The sequence below is a fragment of the Salvelinus sp. IW2-2015 genome, linkage group LG14 (genome assembly GCF_002910315.2).
Source record: "Salvelinus sp. IW2-2015 linkage group LG14, ASM291031v2, whole genome shotgun sequence".
NCBI lineage: Eukaryota > Metazoa > Chordata > Actinopteri > Salmoniformes > Salmonidae > Salvelinus > Salvelinus sp. IW2-2015.
The window spans coordinates 49,410,518-49,429,872 of NC_036854.1; the positions used below are offsets into that span (position 1 = coordinate 49,410,518).

At 42.3% G+C, this 19,355-nt stretch overlaps 1 protein-coding gene and 1 pseudogene across 3 annotated transcripts in view; one reads left to right on the forward strand and one right to left on the reverse strand.

Moving 5' to 3' along the window:
• Window positions 1–19,355, forward strand: part of LOC111973151 (limb region 1 protein homolog) — a 211,260-nt gene that overhangs the window by 59,504 nt on the left and 132,401 nt on the right. The window contains exon 17 of one of the 3 annotated variants that reach the window (XM_024000404.3): window positions 275–3,397. The exons of the other annotated variants lie outside the window; for them this stretch is intronic. Coding sequence (XP_023856172.1) covers window positions 275–360 — 86 coding nt within the window. The 3' untranslated portion in view covers window positions 361–3,397. Of the gene's footprint in view, window positions 1–274; window positions 3,398–19,355 lie in introns of those variants that run through there. 3 annotated transcript variants of the gene reach the window in all.
• LOC111973568 (RING finger protein 32-like) lies at window positions 12,085–17,836 on the reverse strand (annotated as a pseudogene).

Sequence of the window (19,355 nt, forward strand, 5' to 3'; positions counted from 1 at the left end):
AGCCTAGTGTTGATTCCTGTCACACACACCTCGAGTGACAAAGTGGGGAAATGACGGCAAAATCCAATGTGCCTTAGGACTGATATGTGACAGTGAATATTATGAGGCGAAGGGGGAACGTCTCTCAAGCTTGTTGTGACAGACCCAGGATCGTCTGATGTAGAAAATGTCAGACGGAGGCAGTGGTGTTTTTATTTTTTCCCATTCCTCATCTTGAAGGTTAACTGTGTTTTTATTTTAATTACATTTCTGCCCCTTATCTCTTCCTGGCCAGGTCTGGATAAATTACAACTGTCAAACAGCCCAACAGACCCGGAGTCTGGGAAGCTCTCGGCCAACGGGCATCAGAAGACTCTGTAAAAGAGACAACGGACACACACACACCTAACGGCAGCCAAAGGGAGATTTTGATAGTACTGAACTCCACAGCAGAAGGTGAAAGGGATTGAGTCTGTGGAAGCGACTCAACACAGTTGAAGCGACTCCCACAATGTCTGACGGGCTTTGCGAACTGAGAAGAAACTGCAATTTATCTTCGTGACATTCCATCCTCTTCCTCGTGGATGGATGGATGCAGGACAGGGACTGGTTTGAGCCCTCTGACAGACTGCCGTCTTCACAACAGTGACCTTGATGTTGACCTCAACAGTGACTGACCATGGGCCACAGCCGATGTGTTGGGGACTTTCTTTTCCCTCAGCGCCAACTTTCTTCTCTCTCTTTGTCTATTCTTATCTCATTCTACCCTCTAACCGTTTTTGTGGAGAGCTCCCGTCCTGTAGGTTTTCACTCCAACCCTAATCTATCACACTTGATTCTAATAATTAGCTGGTTGATGAGCTGAATCAGGTTAGTTACAACTGGGGTTGGATCGAAAGGGTAGCTCTCCAGGAACAGGGTTGGAGAGCTCTGCTCTAACCAATCTCATTCTACCCTCTTGTGTTTCGTGCTTGCCTAATCACTTCTTATCTGTTATTTTCTCCCCATAACCTAACCATTGCACTATGCCGTATTGTCTTGGAAGATGCAATGTAACCTTTCGAGGCAGAGGCTGAAGAGACGCTCGCTGATAGACTAGTGGGCATTTTTACACTTACGTCTACTATTTGTTTCCAGCCTGTTCTATTTCCAGCCTGTTCTATTTCCACCACAGTTTCAAATACATGTTAGTGATAAAATGCAGCTCAAGGTTATTTGGAGAGAGAGAGAAAATGCCGCCTCACCAAAGTATAACGAGAAGACAATTCCATTTCAGAATTAGAAAGTAAATGTGATGTGGATCAGTGGCCATGGGGGCATTCACATTAGATTACCTGTATTATATCTGAATACTGGGTGGTCTCCAACAGTCATCTAATTCAGTATGTCATATCATGTATATTATATGTGTGAAGTATGTATGGCTACTGGTTAAATAAGTGGACATTTTTATGTGTTTTATGTCAGAAGATAATATGCAAAAAATGTGATAAGATGATGCCATTTTATGATAGACTTGCTTTGAAAGCACCTTGCATGGAAAATAAATCGTACTTATCACTCTCAGCCATTTTACACGTCATACCCAGTTGCTTTGCTTGCCCTCACAGGTGCCTGTGTATTACCACTTCTTGCCGGTACATTTAGTACCCCTTCACCACAGTGACCACACCGGAGCTCAGTCGGTGTCTCCTCCATTGACACAGAAAGAATGGGGAGGCACTGTGGAGGCGTGACTAGCCAAGCCTTCATCTTTCTGGTTGTCGCACGCCAGTTGTGAATGTGTAACAATGTGCTCTTTTTAATTTATCTTTACTCGTAGTCTGTAGGCCTACTGTGCTTTAATTTCATAAAAGATGTAGTTAATTATTTTGTCTTGATTTAATGAATGTTGTTTTCGGTGCTGTCGATTTCGATCACTCTAGAGATGGGGGGAAATGAAGTCTTTTTTGGTCCCGAAGAGCAAAGATCGCAGCTTTCAGAGTTTGATCCTGTGGGTGGATGTTTAAAAAAAATGTTGTGCTTTGGTAAACTTGATCTCGATCTCCCCAAATAACTATTAAGCTATTTTAAAGTGTATCTTATTTCACTTGGCATGAAGCTTTTTTTGAACTTCCTATTGTAAATGTTGTATTTGTACATACCATTTATGTTTCATACCTCTTTTGCATTATTTGGATGTAAATAGTGGGCTGCCGTTAAGCCTCAAGTGTTTGTTGTAAATAAGTCTACAGAAGCTCTTTTTGGACTGTGATGCTACTTGTCACTAGAAGCACCTTTTATGCCTTAGCTAGAGGAGGAATTCACCACAGTCTTTATAGGAGGCTCCTATTTGTGTGTGTATGCTCACACGTGTAGGTATGTTTGTTCAAAAAAAGACAACTTTACTGTGAACACCTTGTCTCTGGATTTCAATTGCAAACCAGTTTGAACTTCTTCATTGTCCTTTGCGGTGAAGGTAGTGTATAATCTCCCCTTAACTCAAATAGCCATAGTGGGCTTCCAAAAATACGAATTACCAGATAACCTGAGCACTTGTGAAAATGGAAGGTGATGGGCCCCAATAATTAATGTTTCATAGACTGTTTTTATGATGTGTTTTCAGTGTGACTTGTCATGATGTAAATGGCAGGGGATACGATTAACGTTTTTTATTAAAATATGCATTTGAGACTTCTTGTTTTGTACAGGGATTTTTTTTTTTTTTAATTTAAGAATGTATTATACAGTAATAGTTTGAAAGGAAAGCAGTAGCTATTGTCTGTCACAAGGCTCACCTTAGATTCTGGAGTTCGCAGTGCCAAGCCTTGTACTGTGTTCTGTCCCCTCATTAAAATGCAAGATTATAAGTGATCCAATTTCACATCTCAGGTTGATTCGGTAATGCTGATGATAAATGATACTGTGAAAATCCAGAATTGAAAAAAATCACTAACCAAAACCCATTACTACTGTGGCTAATAACATCTGTTTCGTGTTTCCTTGAACACGACTGTGACTGTGACCCCCTCTGTGTTCCTCTCACCCTCAACTATCAGTTTTATTCTTTTAAAAAATATATTTTTTATTGCTATTTCAGACAATGTTTTATGAAGAAGTACACCAGTGATCACAATCTATTACAATCTGACTTTTCCACTTAGTTTCTGTGGAGGACACAGTCGGGGCCTGTTCCAACCTAAGGGAACACTTTTGATTGCCTTGCAGTTTTTTTTCACTCACAGAGGGTTTGAAATGTTGAGGGGTGGCCTGTACTGTCGGTGGAGTAGCTGGTAGTTTTGTCTGTCTGATTTTCTGTGTCTGCATGTAATTTCTTGCCCATTTATGTGAAAGTATATATTTTTTACCCTGTTCTTTTCTGAGTTGCTATATGTGTGTTTTGTTGTTGGTTTGTTTGCAAATAAAACAATGAAAATCATGTTTATGTTGACGTTTGCTGCTTAATTTCACATTTACATTTGTGGCGTACGTCACAGGCTTCTTTTTGAGATGTAAGGGCACACTTGGCAAAAGTAAGCTTGCTGTTACCATGGCACTATCTGGCTGTATGAACTCCTGGCAAGTCAGTGGTAACACAGTATTCCGGGTTTGAGTCGCCATAGGAATGAGACTTGAGTAATAAATGCACTTTATTGGTGTGGATGCCTGAAAGTGATACTTGCATTTATCTTTTGATGATGCATTTAAAGTATTTTAATAAAACAACAGGATTAACTTCCTGTTTTACTGCACATTTGATTCCTTGTGTCCTTTACAGTCTACAAACCCCAATATATAAGACCTGCTGGAAGCACTCAATCTAAACCATTTTGCAAAATTATACGATTTCTGTGAAAATGCTTTTAATTTAGATTCTGGAGGTACTGTAGAAACATTTTCACTACATATACACTGAGTATTCAAAACATTAAGACCACCTGCTCTTTGACTGACCAGGTGACTGACCAGGTGAATACAGGTGAAAGCTATGATCCCTTATTGATGTCACCTGTTAAATAAATCAGTGTAGATGAAGGGGAGAAGACAAGTTAAAGAAGGGTTTTTAAGTCTTGAGACAATTGAGACGTCGATTGTGTATGTGTGCTATTCAGAGGGTGAATGGGAAAGACAAAATATTTAAGTGCCTTTGAATGGGGTAAGTTAGGTGCCAGGCACACCAGTTTGTGTCAAGAACTGCAACACTGCTAGTTTTTAACGCTCACTGTTTCCCATGTGTATCAAGGACATCCAGAAACTTGACTCAACTGTGGGCAGCATTGAAGTCAACATGGGCCACCATCCCTGTGGAACGCTTTCGGCACCTGGTAGAGTCCATGCCCTGACAAACTGAGCCTGTTCTGAGGGCAGAAGAGGGAGGAGGGAGGGTGCAGCTCAATATAAGGAAGGTGTTCTTAATTTTTTGTGCACTCAGTATGTACAGTCGTGGCCAAAAGATATACAAATAAATAATAGAAATGTACATTTTCACAAAGTCTGCTACCTCAGTTTGTATGATGGCAATTTGCATATACTCCAGAATGCTATGAAGAGTGATCAGATGAATTGCAATTAATTAATTAATTAATTGCAAAGTCGCTCTTTGCCATGCAAATGAACTGAATCCCCAAAAAACATTTCCACTGCATTTCAGCCCTGCCACAAAAGGACCAGCTGACATGTCAGTGATTCTCTCATTAACACAGGTGTGAGTGTTGACGAGGACAAGGCTGGAGATCACTCTGTCATGCTGACTGAGTTCGATTATTTATTTATTTTTACCTTTATTTAACTAGGCAGGTCAGTTAAGAACAAATTCTTCTTTCAATGACGGCCTAGGAACAGTGGGTTAACTGCCTTGTTCAGGTGCAGAACGACAGATTTGTACCTAGTCAGCTCAGGGATTCGATTTTGCAACCTTTCGGTTACTAGTCCAATGCTCTAACCACTAGGCTACCTGCTGCCTCGCCAGAATAACAGACTGGAAGCTTCAAAAGGAGGGTGGTGCTTGGAATCATTGTTCTTCCTCTGTCAATCATGGTTACCTGCAAGGAAACGCGTGCCGTCATCACTGCTTTGCAAAAAGGGCTTCACAGGCAAGGATATTGCTGCCAGTAAGATTGCACCTAAATCAACCATTTATCGGATCATCAAGAACTTCAAGGAGAGCGGTTCAATTGTTGTGAAGAAGGCTTCATGGCGCCCAAGAAAGTCCCGCAAGCGCCAGGACCGTATCCTAAAGGTGATTCAGCTGCGGGATCGAGGCACCACCAGTACAGAGCTTGCTCAGGAATGGCAGCAGGCAGGTGTGAGTGCATCTGCACGCACAGTGAGGTGAAGACTTTTGGAGGATGGCCTGGTGTCAAGAAGGGCAGCAAAGAAGCCACTTCTCTCCAGGAAAAAGAGACAGACTGATATTCTGCAACAGGTACAGGGATTGGACTGCTGAGGACTGGGGCAAAGTCATTTTCTCTGATGAATCCCCTTTCCGATTGTTTGGGGCATCCAGAAAAAAGCTTGTCCGGAGAAGACAAGGTGAGCGCTACCATCAGTCCTGTGTCATGCCAACAGTAAAGCATCCTGAGACCATTCATGTGTTGCTTCTCAGCCAAGGGAGTGGGCTCACTCACAATTTTGCCTAAGAACACAGCCATGAATAAAGAATGGTACCAACACATTCTCCGAGAGCAACTTCTCCCAACCATCCAGGAACAGTTTGGTGACGAACAATGCCTTTTCCAGCATGATGGAGCACCTTGCCATAAGGCAAAAGTGGCTCGGCGAAAAAAAAAAATGATATTTTGGGTCCATGGCCAGGAAACTCCCTCTGTAGTGCCTTGCGGTCGAATGCCGAGCAGTTGAAATACCAGGCAGTGATGCAATCCGTTAGGATGCTCTCGATGGTGCAGCTGTAGAACCTTTTGAGGATCTGAGACCCATGCCAAATCTTTTCAGTCTCCTGAGGGGGAATAGGTTTGGTCGAGCCCCCTTCACAACTATCTTGGTGTGCTTGGACCATGTTAGTTTGTTGGTGATGTGGACACCAAGGAACTTGAAGCTCTCAACCTGCTCCACTACATTCCTGTTGATGAGAATGGGGGCGTGCTCAGTCCTCCTTTTCCTGTAGTCCACAATAATTTCCTTTGTCTTGATCACGTTGAGGGAGAGGTTGTTGTCCTGGCACCACACGGCCAGGTCTCTGACCTCCTCCGAATAGGCTGTCTCATTGTTGTCGGTGAAATTAATGACCGTGCAGTCATGAGTAAACAGGGAGTACAGGAGGGGACTGAGCACGCACCCCCGAGGGGCCCCCGTGTTGAGGATCAGCGTGTGTTGTTGCCTACCCTTACCACCTGGGGGCAGCCCGCCAGGAAGTCCAGGATCCAGTTGCAGAGGGAGGTGTTTAGTCCCAGGATCCTTAGCTTCGTGATAAGCTTTGAGGGCACTATGGTGTTGAATGCTGAGCTGTAGTCAATGAATAGCATTCTCAAATACAGTTGAAGTCGGGAAGTTCACATACACCTTAGCCAATTATGTTTAAACTCAGTTTTTCACAAGTCCTGACATTTAATCCTAGTAAGAATTCCCTGTCTTAGGTCAGTTAGGATCACCACTTTATTTTAAGAATGTGAAATGTCAGAATTTTGGCCCATCCCTCCTGACAGAGCTGGTGTAACTCAGGTTTGTAGGCCTCCTTGCTCGCACACGCTTTTTCAGTTCTGCCGTTGCAGTTCTACCGATACAGTTGCAAACCGTAGTCTTGCTTTTTTTATGGCGCAGTAGCTTCTTCCTTGCTGATGTTGTTTCAATGTTATGTCGATATAGGACTCGTTTTACTGTGGATATAGATACTTTTGTACCTGTTTCCTCCAGCATCTCAAGGTCCTTTGCTGTTGTTCTGGGATTGATTTGCACTTTTCGCACCAAAGTACGTTCATCTCTAGGAGACAGAACGCATCTCCTTCCTGAGCAGTATGACGGCTGCGTGGTCCTATTGTATTTATTCTTGCGTACTATTGTTTGTACAGATGAACGTGGTACCTTCAGACGTTTGGAAATTGCTCCCAAGGATGAACCAGACTTGTGGAGGTCTACAATTTTGTTCCTGAGGTCTTGGCTGATTTCTTTTGATTTTCCCATGATGTCAAGCAAAGAGGCACTGAGTTTGAAGGTAGGCCCTGAAATACATCCACAGGTACACCTCCAATTGACTCAAATTATGTCAATTAGCCTATCAGAAGCTTTTAAAGCCATGACATAATTTTCTGGAATTTTCCAAGCTGTTTAAAGGCACAGTCAACTTAGTGTATGTACACTTCTGACCCACTGGAATTGTGATACAGTGAATTATAAGTAAATATAAAGTGAAATATAATATATCTGTAAACAATTGCTGGAAAAATTACTTGTGTCATGCACAAAGTAGATGTCCTAACCGACTTGCCAAAACTATAGTTTGTTAACAAGACATTTGTGGAGTGGTTGAAAAACGAGTTTTAATGACTCCAACCTAAGTGTATGTAAACTTACGACTTCAACTGTAGGTGTTCCTTTTGTCCAGGTGTGAAAGGGCAGTGTGGAGTGCAATAGAGATTGCATAAGCTGTAGATCTGTTGGGGCGGTTTGCAAATTGGAGTGGGTCTAGGGTTTCTGGGATAATAGTGATGTGAGCCATGACCAGCCTTTCAAAGCGCTTTATGGCTACAGGTGTGAATGCTACGGGTCAGTAGTCGTTTAGGTAGGTTACCTTGATGTTCATGGGCACTGGGACTATGGTGGTCTGCTTTAAACATGTTGGTATTACAGACTCAGACAGGGAGAGGTTGAAAATGTCAGTGAAGACACTTGCCAGTTGGTCAGCACATGCTCAGAGTACACATTCTGGTAATCRGTCTGGCCCTGCGGCCTTGTGAATGTTGACCTGTTTAAAGGTCTTACTCACATCGGCTGTGGACAGCGTGATCACACAGTCATCCGGAACAGCTGGTGCTCTCATGCATGTTTCAGTGTCATTTGCCTCGAAGCGAGTTTTTAGCTCATCTGGTAGGCTCGTGTCACTGGGCAGCTCTCGGCTGTGCTTCCCTTTGTAGTCTGTAATAGTTTGCAAGCCCTGCCACATCCGACGAGGGTCAGAGCCAGTGTAGTACGATTCAATCTTAGTCCTGTATTGACGCTTTGCCTGTTTGATGGTTCGTCGGAGGGCATAGCGGGATTTCTTATAAGCTTCCGGGTTAGAGCCCTGCACCTTGAAAGCAGCAGCTCTACCCTTTAGCTCAGTGCGAATGTTGCCTGTAATCCATGGCTTCTGGTTGGGGTATGTACGTACAGTCACTGTGGGGACGACGTCATCGAGGCACTTATTGATGAAGCCAGTGACTGATGTGGTGTACTCATCAATGCCATCAGACGAATCCTGGAACATATTTCAGGCTGTGCTATTGAACGGGTCACTGGTGCTTCCTGCTTTCATTTTTGCTTGTAAGCAGGAATCAGAAGGATAGAATTATGGTCAGATTTGCCAAATGGGAATGGCATATCGCTTAAGAATGCTGTGGTAGCTATGCTGATTAAGTGTGCCTTGAATTCTAAATAAATCACAGACAGTGTCACCAGCAAAGCACCTCCACACCATAACACCTCCTCCTCCGTGCTTCATGGTGGGAACCACACATGCAGAGATCATCCGTTCACCTGCTCTTTGTCTCACAAAGACACAGCGGTTGGAACCAAAGATCTCAAATTTGGACTCATCAGATCATAGGACATATTTTCACTGGTCTAATGTTGATTGCTCGTGTTTCTTGGCCCAAGCAAGTCTCTTCTTATTATTGGTGCAGGCCTGATTCATACAGTCTCATCTGAACAGTTGATGTTTAGACTCAGTCAGTTTTTTGTAAACACAGAGAATTATTGGCACAAGCAAGTCTCTTCTTATTATTGGTGTCCTTTAGAAGTGATTTCTTTGCAGCATTTCGACCACGAAGGCCTGATTCATACAGTCTCCTCTGAACAGTTGATGTTGAGATGTGTCTGTTACTCAAACTCTGTGAAGCATTTATTTGGGCTGCAATTTCTGAGGCTGGTAACTCTATGAACTGATCCTCTGCCGCAGAGGTAACTCTGGGTCTTCCTTTCCTGAGGCGGTCCTCATGAGAGCCAGTTTCATTATAGCGCTTGATGGTTTTTAAGACTGCACTTGAAGAAACTTTAAAAGTTCTTGAAATTTTCTGAATTGACTGACCTTCATGTCTTAAAGTAATGATGGACTGTCGTTTCTCTTTGCTTATTTGAGCTGTTCTTGCCATAATATGGACTCTGTCTTTTACCAATAGGGCTATCTTCTGTATACCACCCCTACCTTGTCACAACACAACTGATTGGCTCAAACGCATTAAGAAGGAAAGAAATTCCACAAATGAACTTTTAACAAGGCACACCTGTTAATTGAAATGCATTCCAGGTGACTACCTCATGAAGCTGGTTGAGAGAATGCCAAGAGTGTGCAAAGCTGTCATCAAGGCAAAGGGTGACTACTTTGAAGAATCCCAAATATAAAATATATTTTGATTTGGTTACTACATGATTCCATATGTGTTATTTCATAGTTTTGATGTCTTCACTATTATTCTACAATGTAGAAAATAGTCAAAATAAAGAAAAACCCTTGAATGAATAGGTGTGTCCTAACTTTTGGTTGGTACTGTGTGTGTGTGTTTGTGTGTGCATGTGCGTGCGTGCGTGCGTGTGTATGTGTGTTGAAGTTACATCCAACCAGTATTTTGTTCTATCCTCCCTAAGTCCGTCCCTAGTCTGGGGATGCGGTGAGGCAAGTGGGACACTCCCGTGTCACTCTCTGGATGACATGTGACAGACAGGGCTGTTACCTGAAGGGACGGACCAGCATTCCAAAATAAGACTTCAAGTCTTCAATAAATTCCCACAACACGTTACCACACCACCACATACTGTTGGGGTCAATTCCATGTCGATTAAGGAAGGGAACTCACATTTTCCTCAAAGCCTATGAACATTTTGGGGAATTAGAATTTCAGTCTACTTCCTGAATTGACAATGGCGAACGTGTATAAAAATGGCTGAATTCAGATATCACGTCATTGCACTGACTGTTTAAACTACGGTGTGTTACATGGTTCAATGTGCCTATAAATCAGCACAAGCTACTTTTTTCAATTTTTCAATTAAGAGTAACGGAGAGCAATGTACAATACGGCAAACTTAACAAAACGAGGAATTTGTGGTAAGTGCAAGGGGGCCGCCATATTAATGCACCTCCGCTATTGAAATGGAATTGACCCCAACCTTGCTACCACACATTTATAATGGTTATCTTCTCTCACAAAAGCCTCCTTACACACCCCTGTTCAGTTGACATGATCTGCTTTAGCGTGTCACACAAGCTTGATTGTTTGGCCGTGTGTCTCTGAGATACCGTTGGGGGGGGCAGGTGTCTGCTGCAACTCCCCCAATGATTAACTCTGAGACAGCTTCCTTTATTCAGAAACAGTCAACACCCTCGAGGCTTAAACGCTTGATAATGAGCTTTGCGACTTTTATAGTGTTTACCTTCATGAGGAAGGTGCACTGTGTGCGATTAACACCCCGAGTTCACCGTTTGATTCTCTCTGTACGAGTCAAGGTTGAGCAACACCTGTTGCCCTGCGCACAACCTTTTAACACAAGATAAAGAAACGTACCCTTTTTCACCTCCTGTGGGATTGTGGGAAACTACATTGGCTGGCTTTAAAAATACCTATATACAACAGAGCCTATGGAACAGCAAATCTAGATCTCTTTTCATTTCGAACCACAGTACAGATGGTTCAGACGGGGCGATGAAAGCCCTGGCSTGCATTATAAGACTCGCTCAGTTTTTTGTAAACACAGAGAATTATTTCCATCATTCACTTGGAAAATTTGACTTTGTGTAGCAGCTGCCTCTCCTGGACAAGCGTCGGCATGTTGAATGAATGGCATGGCTACCGGGAGAATTAGACCAGGGTTAGAACTTTATGAGATTCTCTTTGATAGTGCACTATGGTATTTGTATGGTGAGTTTTTCCACAGTAGGGTTTGCACAATTCCTGTAACTTTCCCAAGATTCCCAGGTTTTCCAGAAATCCTGCTTGGAGATTTTCCCGGAAAATCTGGGAATTTTGCAACACTTTTCCACAGTCAGGGCCCAAATCTTATCCTGTATTTTCCTCCAATCATCCATCTGCGGCTCTGAGATGTGCTCTCTCTCAAACTGATTGAACACTCTTCAGCTCGATGACACAACTCGTCGATATCATTCAGGAAAGCCTCCAGGTCTGTGTGGCGGTATTGGACAAAGCTGTCATTCCACTCCTGCAACTAATTGGAAACCATTTAGTTGTACAAAGGGGCATCTTTCAATTGTTTTTATCTCAGATTTAATTGCTGCTGTATTGTAATGCTTGAAGCCTGCTGACAAAGTCAAGTTGCTAAACAGGCCAGATTGATACCGGCACGTCTCAGACTTACATGGAACATTTATGGTAACCAGTAATAGGATAGCTGGTGCTGGGAAACAGACACACACGCGCGTGCGCACACACACAAGCCATCCCTCAGGCTGCCCCACCGAGCTCGCTCATGTCACAGTGACATCACAAGTGCTTTATTGCTGGGCTTTTATCACGAGTTAAACAACTGTTAACCATTCCGATGAGGTTTTATGAGCTGACTTTTCTACAGCGAATCCAAAAAACATGGACCCTGGTGAACTTTGCCTTGTCTCACCGCAGACGCAGAGGACAGAAAAAAGGGATGGAGCGAGGGGGGCAAAGAACGGGACTAAGAGGGTGCCGCGTTATCTCACTGCAATCCATTTTGATGTCACCAGTTATCCTCCTTAATGTGTTGACTTAGGGTCGGACGTCAAAAAGGTATAAATGGAAAGCTGGTCATCGCAGTCGGCTGATAAGAATGTGAAAACTGGTAGAACGTCTTAAAGGCTTTGCTGCCTTGGAGCAACTGGGCCTATAGGGCTCTGTTCAAAAGTGGTGCACTAAATAGGGAATAGGGTGCCATTTGGGACTCAACCTGTCTCAGGGTGATGGAGGATGTCCTACTCTATCTCAGAATCTCCTAGGAGCCGCCAATCCCCATCCWTGACGTGGCCGTCACTGGCACCAGGATGGGACCCTGGACGGGGCTAATGAGTTCCAACAGAGTTAATGAGACCAATATAATGTCTGCTCGGTGTTTACGTGACATTCTAAGGCAAAGTTTATAGGTGATGGACCTCTCCGAGCGCATTACAAGTTGGGCGTAATCAACGGGTCTCTCTGAATCCATAGAGGCACTCTGATTGATTACATAGAGCCCTAGAGAGAGAAGTGATTGGCGGCACCTAGAGGATTCTAGGATAGAGTAGGACATCCTACATCCCACAGAGGCACTCTATTCCCTATTTAGTGTACTACTTTGGACCAGAGCCCTGTTTTATTTTATTTTTTATTATATATCTTTTTAAGACCTTTATTTAACTCGGCAAGTCAGTTAAGAACAAATKATTTTTTACAATGACGGCCTACCGGGAACAGTGGGTTAACTGCCTTGTTCAGTGGCAGAATGACAGATTTTTACCTTGTCAGCTCGGGGATTCGATCCAGCAACCTTTTGGTTACTGGCACAACGCTCTAACCAATTGGCTACTTACAAAGGGGTGCATTTGGGACAGAACCCAAAGCTCACACGACAAATATACCAGTAAAATCAGTATATGTGCTACTCAAGTTTTAACTTGTCTGTTTGATGGAAAAATGTCATAGCTAGTGAACAAAAGATAGAACCAAATGTAGTGAAAAGCTCAATAGTAGCCATGGTCAGTGTTTTCTATTCAGCCCTGTCTCTGCAAACCTCTGCAAACCTGCACTCCAGTCAGAGATAAGTCAGTCAAATGGAGGGGGAGATTTCAGTCTCACTAGGTGGCAATCTTCCCTTTTCCAGGGAGCCACAGACTAGAGAAGGCAGAGTGGCCTTAATGTCGGTAGGSCCCCTTCCAGTTGCTAGATCCCGCAACCAGCCAGCCAAAGCTGAAAGGACCAACCCTTTAGAATGTGTATTCTCAGATCAAAGTGAAAAAAGCCAATGCAAATGACAACCGGGGAACCTGCCCCCAATATGCATTGGGGGCAAAAATCACAGACAAACACTTGCTTTTGTGTTGACCCTGGAATGTCCAGACTGTTTGACCACAACACACACTCTCCATAATTAGTATACAAACAGTGTATGATTCACACGGCATCAAAGGCCCTCTGGGGCTGCTTAGAGAGTTCAGTTCCCCCTTACTCGGCCCTCCACCTCCACTGAGGCCCATGTCCACTCCACACTGACCTGTGATCAGATCGGCTGTCTGTCCATCAATCACGGCGACCTAAAGTCCACCACTGCTAAATAGGTGAGGAATGTCTGGCGGGTGAGTTTCAGGAAGAATGCTGACTTAGTATGCATCCCAAATAGKACCCTATTACCTTTATAGGGCACTACTTTTGACCAGGACACATAGTGCTCTGATCAAAAGAAGTGCACTTTATAGGGAATAGGGTGCCATTTGCGACACATACTTATAGGAGTAGGGAAAAGCCTCAGCAATGTGACCTGGTGGTCACCAGTTGACAGACTCACCAGATAAGTGTTTTGAGCCGTCATGGCATTGTTCAGTATATAGTAGGGTCGTTCAACGAAATGAGTGCCTTTTGTGTAACTTTGATATTTTAAGTTGAAATTGTGCACCAGTATTGCATTTTAAAAGCCTGTTATATTAAATGAAGTGCCCTTTAATATAGACCACATGGAGAATTCAATAAATCTGCTTTTTAATACACAGTACCAGTCAAAAGTTTAGACACACCTACTCATTCAAGGTTTTTCTTTATTTTTACTATTTTCTACATTGTAGAATAATAGTGAAGACATCAAAACTATGAAATAACACATATYGAATCATGTAGTAACCAAAAAAGTGTTAAACAAATCAAAATACATATCATATTTTAGATTCTTCAAAGTAGCCACCCTTTGCCTTGATGACAGCTTTGCACACTCTTGTATTTGGCCATATTCCCAGTCACCTTTCCATGGTTAAATGCGTTGGTTCGTGCTTTCAGTTTTGCGCGAATTCCGCCATRTATCCACGGTTTCTGGTTAGGGTAGGTTCTAATAGTCACAGTAGGTACAACATCTCCTATACACTTCCTTATAAACTCACTCACCGAATCAGCGTATACGTCAATATTATTCTCTGAGGCTAGCCGGAACATGTCCAAGTCCGCGTGATCAAAACAATCTTGAAGCGTGGATTGCAATTGGTCAGACCAGCGTTGAATAGTCCTTAGCACGGGTACATCCTGTTTGAGTTTCTACCTATAGGAAGGAGGAGCAAAATGGAGTCGTGGTCAGATTTGCCAAAAGGCGGGSGTGGGAGGGCCTTGTATGCATTGTGGAAGTTAGAGTAGCAGTGATCCAGTGTTTTACCAGTGCCAGTGCTACAGTCAATATGCTGATAGAATTTAGGTAGCCTTGTTCTCAAATTTGCTTTGTTAAAATCCCCAGGTAATATTTGACAAAAACCTTCAACCCTGTTAAGGTCAACCCAARAATTACTTTATTTGGCACTTAATAGGCACTTATTATAMTATTTTTTTTATTTAACCTCTTGAGATGGGAAAATGTGTTTTTAATGAATTTGAACATGTGACCTTTATGGCACAATGGTAAAATCGGGTGAAATTAAACTTTWAAAAAATGTTTTATTAAGTTACACTTAAGAAAAGGCATCAAATTGATGTAACAACCCAGTAAATAGAGGGAAACATGCAGTCCAATCTCTGGAGAAGTTAACCTGATGGCACACCTCTCTTTGAAGAGGCGAGCTCCATCGTGAATTTCTGGTCTCATACTGCTCCTTCCTGTACAGAGGACAGAACTTCCTACCTGAAAACCTCTCAAAGGCCTGCATACTGGCTCTGTGAAACACATGGGAACGGGACATCAAAACCTAGACACAATATGAATATCATTAGTGCTGATTGTTGAATATTATACACACAATTATAAATTATAAACACACGTGTATATATATATATATATATATATATATATATATATATAGTTTAAATTAATCAGCTTCAGCCTTATAATTAGATTAGATTTTTGGTTTCTTTGTTTGGTTTTATCCATCTGAAATACCCTCTGCATTTTACCGATTGAATGACTTTTGAGATGATTGTGGCATGCAGAGCCTCCTGGGGTTGCTGGAGCATATGTATAGTCTTTCACATCTCTCTAAGTGTTTCTGGTGAGCACTGTGAGAGATGTATGTGTGTATGTGTGTATGTGCACGTGTGTGTGTGAGTMWGTSWGTMTMWSMAMGMMKWSMTMMGRYYSWMMYMMMYKMGWMMCTRWGMMGSSAYWMYGYYWSKSKYWMRRKSWMRTSYMWMMGSWMMGYKSWGGSWRWYCYMMKMRCTSMKKMSWGKMRRWKCTSCRAKKSASWCWRRTYMSMWRTMSTKMRWSWKSYKYWYTMRWYYYMRKYYWKSSTCCAGKMWAGMGYMSRTYGMKSYSKSYYASSYMWSWYSSAGCWKTKGYMMGKAGYGSAMKCATWTWGWTTTKCKWMRYTTTWWYYSCWGWWSYASYRKRRYMAWSYKRYYTSWYWGGMCTSWKTGSWSTGRMRWMMSTYTWWSTAWAMWMWRAWYMWWRMGWKWMRATWWMSWGRWAMWACWYWMMTWYWTWGKWMYAAGSAWKWMSWYKWYAWWTYMYCKTMSWWWYAWYMKWYYAKYRKTTWWWYAAWWKKYYWWWRRAYWKKWTMTKYWWRKARTYKWKWSWWWCACWWWTAACAWYRRRWTMTKAKARYMWTRWYRKAAWCKKKWKAYKWWSWCAWRWYWSKRTRWCRRTTGTRASTWMSCWYMKWRTAARWTTWWWTRRRRCSWSRKYWKWWAKTAWTWWRWKSWSKYMCWWMMYWYYCWYRMSTMRMTWYMGKSGRKMWRTKTWCRKSSCKMRKTTCWMGAGATTGGCATCTTAAAAGGGGATCAGAAAGGTGTAAAAGACTGAACGACCCTCACAGTAACACACTGATTGCTACATCATCGCGTCACAGTTGAGTTCCAAGGCAGTATGGGAAATTTGTACAGTTGTCTACACAGATTAGAACACACAGGAACCTAAGGGAGGGGGAGAGAGTGTGTTTGGGAAGGGGAGTGGGCTGCCCTAGAGGGGTGAAGAACGTTGAAAACTTTTTTTTTTTTTTATAGTCCTCTGACTGACTGAGAATAAACACTAGGTATTGTGTACAGAGGAATACCTGAGTCTGTAAGCGAAACTCCTCCCTGCAGATCACACAGGGCTGCTTGGAGTCCCCTTCATGAATAGACCTCGACTTGACCCGACTCCATTCATCTACCGTCAGTTTTCTGGCCGGGGACTGCACCAAACCCAATTTCTGGGCTGGAGAGGCAGACAATGGCAAAAAACAACCCAATATCAAACAACAAATGAGAAATGTCATACATAATAGCTCAGGTCTCACAGTGAGACCTCCTCGTTCCCAAAGTGTTGTTGAACTGGTTCCCAACTGCTGATGTTACAAGGCTTTATAAAATACATTTGATTGATTGCTAGCTTACCTAATGTCAGTGGTGGAGCTGCTGGGTCAAGCACATACTCTTTCTCCTCTCCATCGTGTTGCTGGGGCCCTTTCTGTTTCACAGTTCCATGGTTTCGTTTGCAGTGTGTTTCAGTGGCGGCTCTTCGACACCATCTTGTCTTCACAGGGTCACACAGTGACAAATTCTGAAGCAGTAAGTTTCGTGCGATATGGTCTTGAAGAGCAACTGAGGTGATTGCTAACTTTCCACTGGTTGCTTTTGAGTTCAAGCCCTGTAAAATGAGAGGAAAGTTTGACTTAGTAAATCTGACCTTCGATTGTGGAAATGTACACACGTTGAAAAAAGTATTTAGCGAAATGGGACATGCATCTGTTGTTGCTTTATGACAGACAAATAGGCTACGTGTGGCCCCTTCGAAGACTCATAACCATATACATTTCTATGGTTGGACCCAAAATCTAAATTCATGCATTGTTTATGTCAAATGTACCCTCTTATTTTCAAACATTGTTTCTCAGATCACATGCATAACGCACAACTTTTCTGAAGACGTTACTATAATGTCACTCACTCTGAAAGATGCCCAAGTAACTTGTTAGTTAGCAATCTAGCTAGCTAACATTACATTGTTACATTGCTAAGGAACTGCTACAAGCAAATTAACATAAACGACTTGCTAAATATGCCTGCGTCTGAAAGAGTGTCGGGAAATAACACTTGCTACAATTGTTGCAAAAACTATTAAATTACCGAAATTAATCGAAAAAAAGACCAAAGAGTAAAATTCAAACCTTCCGCATTGTGATCTGTTGGAGGTAGTGTTTGTATGGTTACGTTACTTAGTAACCAAGGAGGCAGTCCTCCATCACCTCCTCCCCATCCCAACAAGTTCCTTAATCAATTGAATCAGTAGCTACGTTTTCATCCAATTAGCAACAGTTTTTCATGCGAATTTTCTAGAATCAGCATAAAGAAAATATGCGCATTTTCCCACCAGCGGAGTGTTTCCACCAAACGGATTTGTGGCTAAAAATCAGTGCGTGATGACGTAGTTCACACCAAATGTAGGTTACTTTTTCGCTTACATTTTTATGTAGCCTACTGAATACAAATCTAACATTCAATTTGTTTCCATCGAATTTTCAACTCTACCGATCATTTGGTTACAAAAACTGAAAATAGCAAATGTGCATACTCTGGTCTTGGCACGTGCACTCTAGCCAATTGCACGCGGATACTATGCTGGTAGGCTAGTCTACGTGATGAGATTAAATAAATGATGTTGAACTTCAGAGTGGTGAAAGTGCACGGTGATCTTGATGCTCCTTTCAAATAAATGTCGAGGGTCTTATTCTGGTGACATGACGACTGAAGCTTGACTTCCGTTTGACAAATACAAATATTCTCGCTCTCATCCATAATAATAATCTGTAGCCTAATTAACAGTGGTTCCCAAACTGTGGGGCGCGAAGGGTCGTCAGGGGTGGCGCGTAGGTCCCCCTTTTCCCCCATGATTTTTTTTTTTTTATGAACTCATTCCGGCTTTAAACTTACTCTTGAAAGTTGTAATAGTAGAATGCACAAGGTGCAATTTCGAAATTGGGTAGTGCATCATCAGTTCCTCTTGTCATGTCAGTCATTGCATACTTTAGAGAGCTATTTATAATTTGTCAGGGATGTTCCCCAGTGCTGGAAGGGGGGCCCTTTAGTGAAAAAGTTTGGGAACCCCTGGCCCCTTAGTGAAAAAGTTTGGGAACCCCTGGCCTAATAGGCTAAACTGCATGGTTTCTCGAGTCATAGAGGGAGGATCACACACCATCGCGTGACTCCAAGTTTACTTCGATATGATGGTTATTATATCAATATTTGGTGTAATATTCAATCGACATTTCTTGCATAATTAATTTTACTGGCACAAAAAGATCCCACCATGTAAAACGAACAAATTATCTTGTCGGCATTAAACAAATTGTACCGAAACTTCCTGTTTCCATCACAGCTGTCATACTTTTTTTTAATACAGTATAAAAACTCTTGATGAAAACTTGGTTTGTTTCCATTAACTTGTCATGGGATATTTTGTCAACATTTACAACGTTCGCATAGAAAACATATGTGACAAGTGCCTGCTAGGCTGCGTTTGCATTTGAATAGCTTATCTTCTGTCGATAAAAAAAAACAGCTGGACGAAATGACGTCACACACACACATCTAATTTTCTCTAAAACCTACTAGTGTCTAATAAAAAATGCTACCCTAAACATCCCTACCTTAAACCATAACCTTAACCCTTACCCCAACCATTCTAAATGTCAACTTCAATGGGGTAGTGTTGTCCCAAGCATCCCGGATAGCACGAAATAATAGAAATCTAGTCTAGTGCTTGAAGTGTTTCCATTGCCCATCTAGGCAAATTGCGCGTTGATAAATTGGCGACAGCCTGTATGTCCTCCCACCTATTTGTTTAATGTCTCAGGTAGCCTGAGAAAGCCAGCATGGATAGAATGCAATCATTGACTAATAGGCTATTTGCCATATTCTAATAATTTTCATGCGCCAATTTATCACCATGGTCCGTGCCATAGTGAAACATGCACTCCTGTAGATCTGAAATAAATGGATGGTGAAGCTTGCCAGACAACCAGAAAAGCAAAGCAACACAATTCAGGGAATCTTGAAAGTCAGGACAATCCTAGTTCTGCAAAGTAACAATATTTTTATAGTTAAAAAATTGATTTTGCAAGCAGTAGA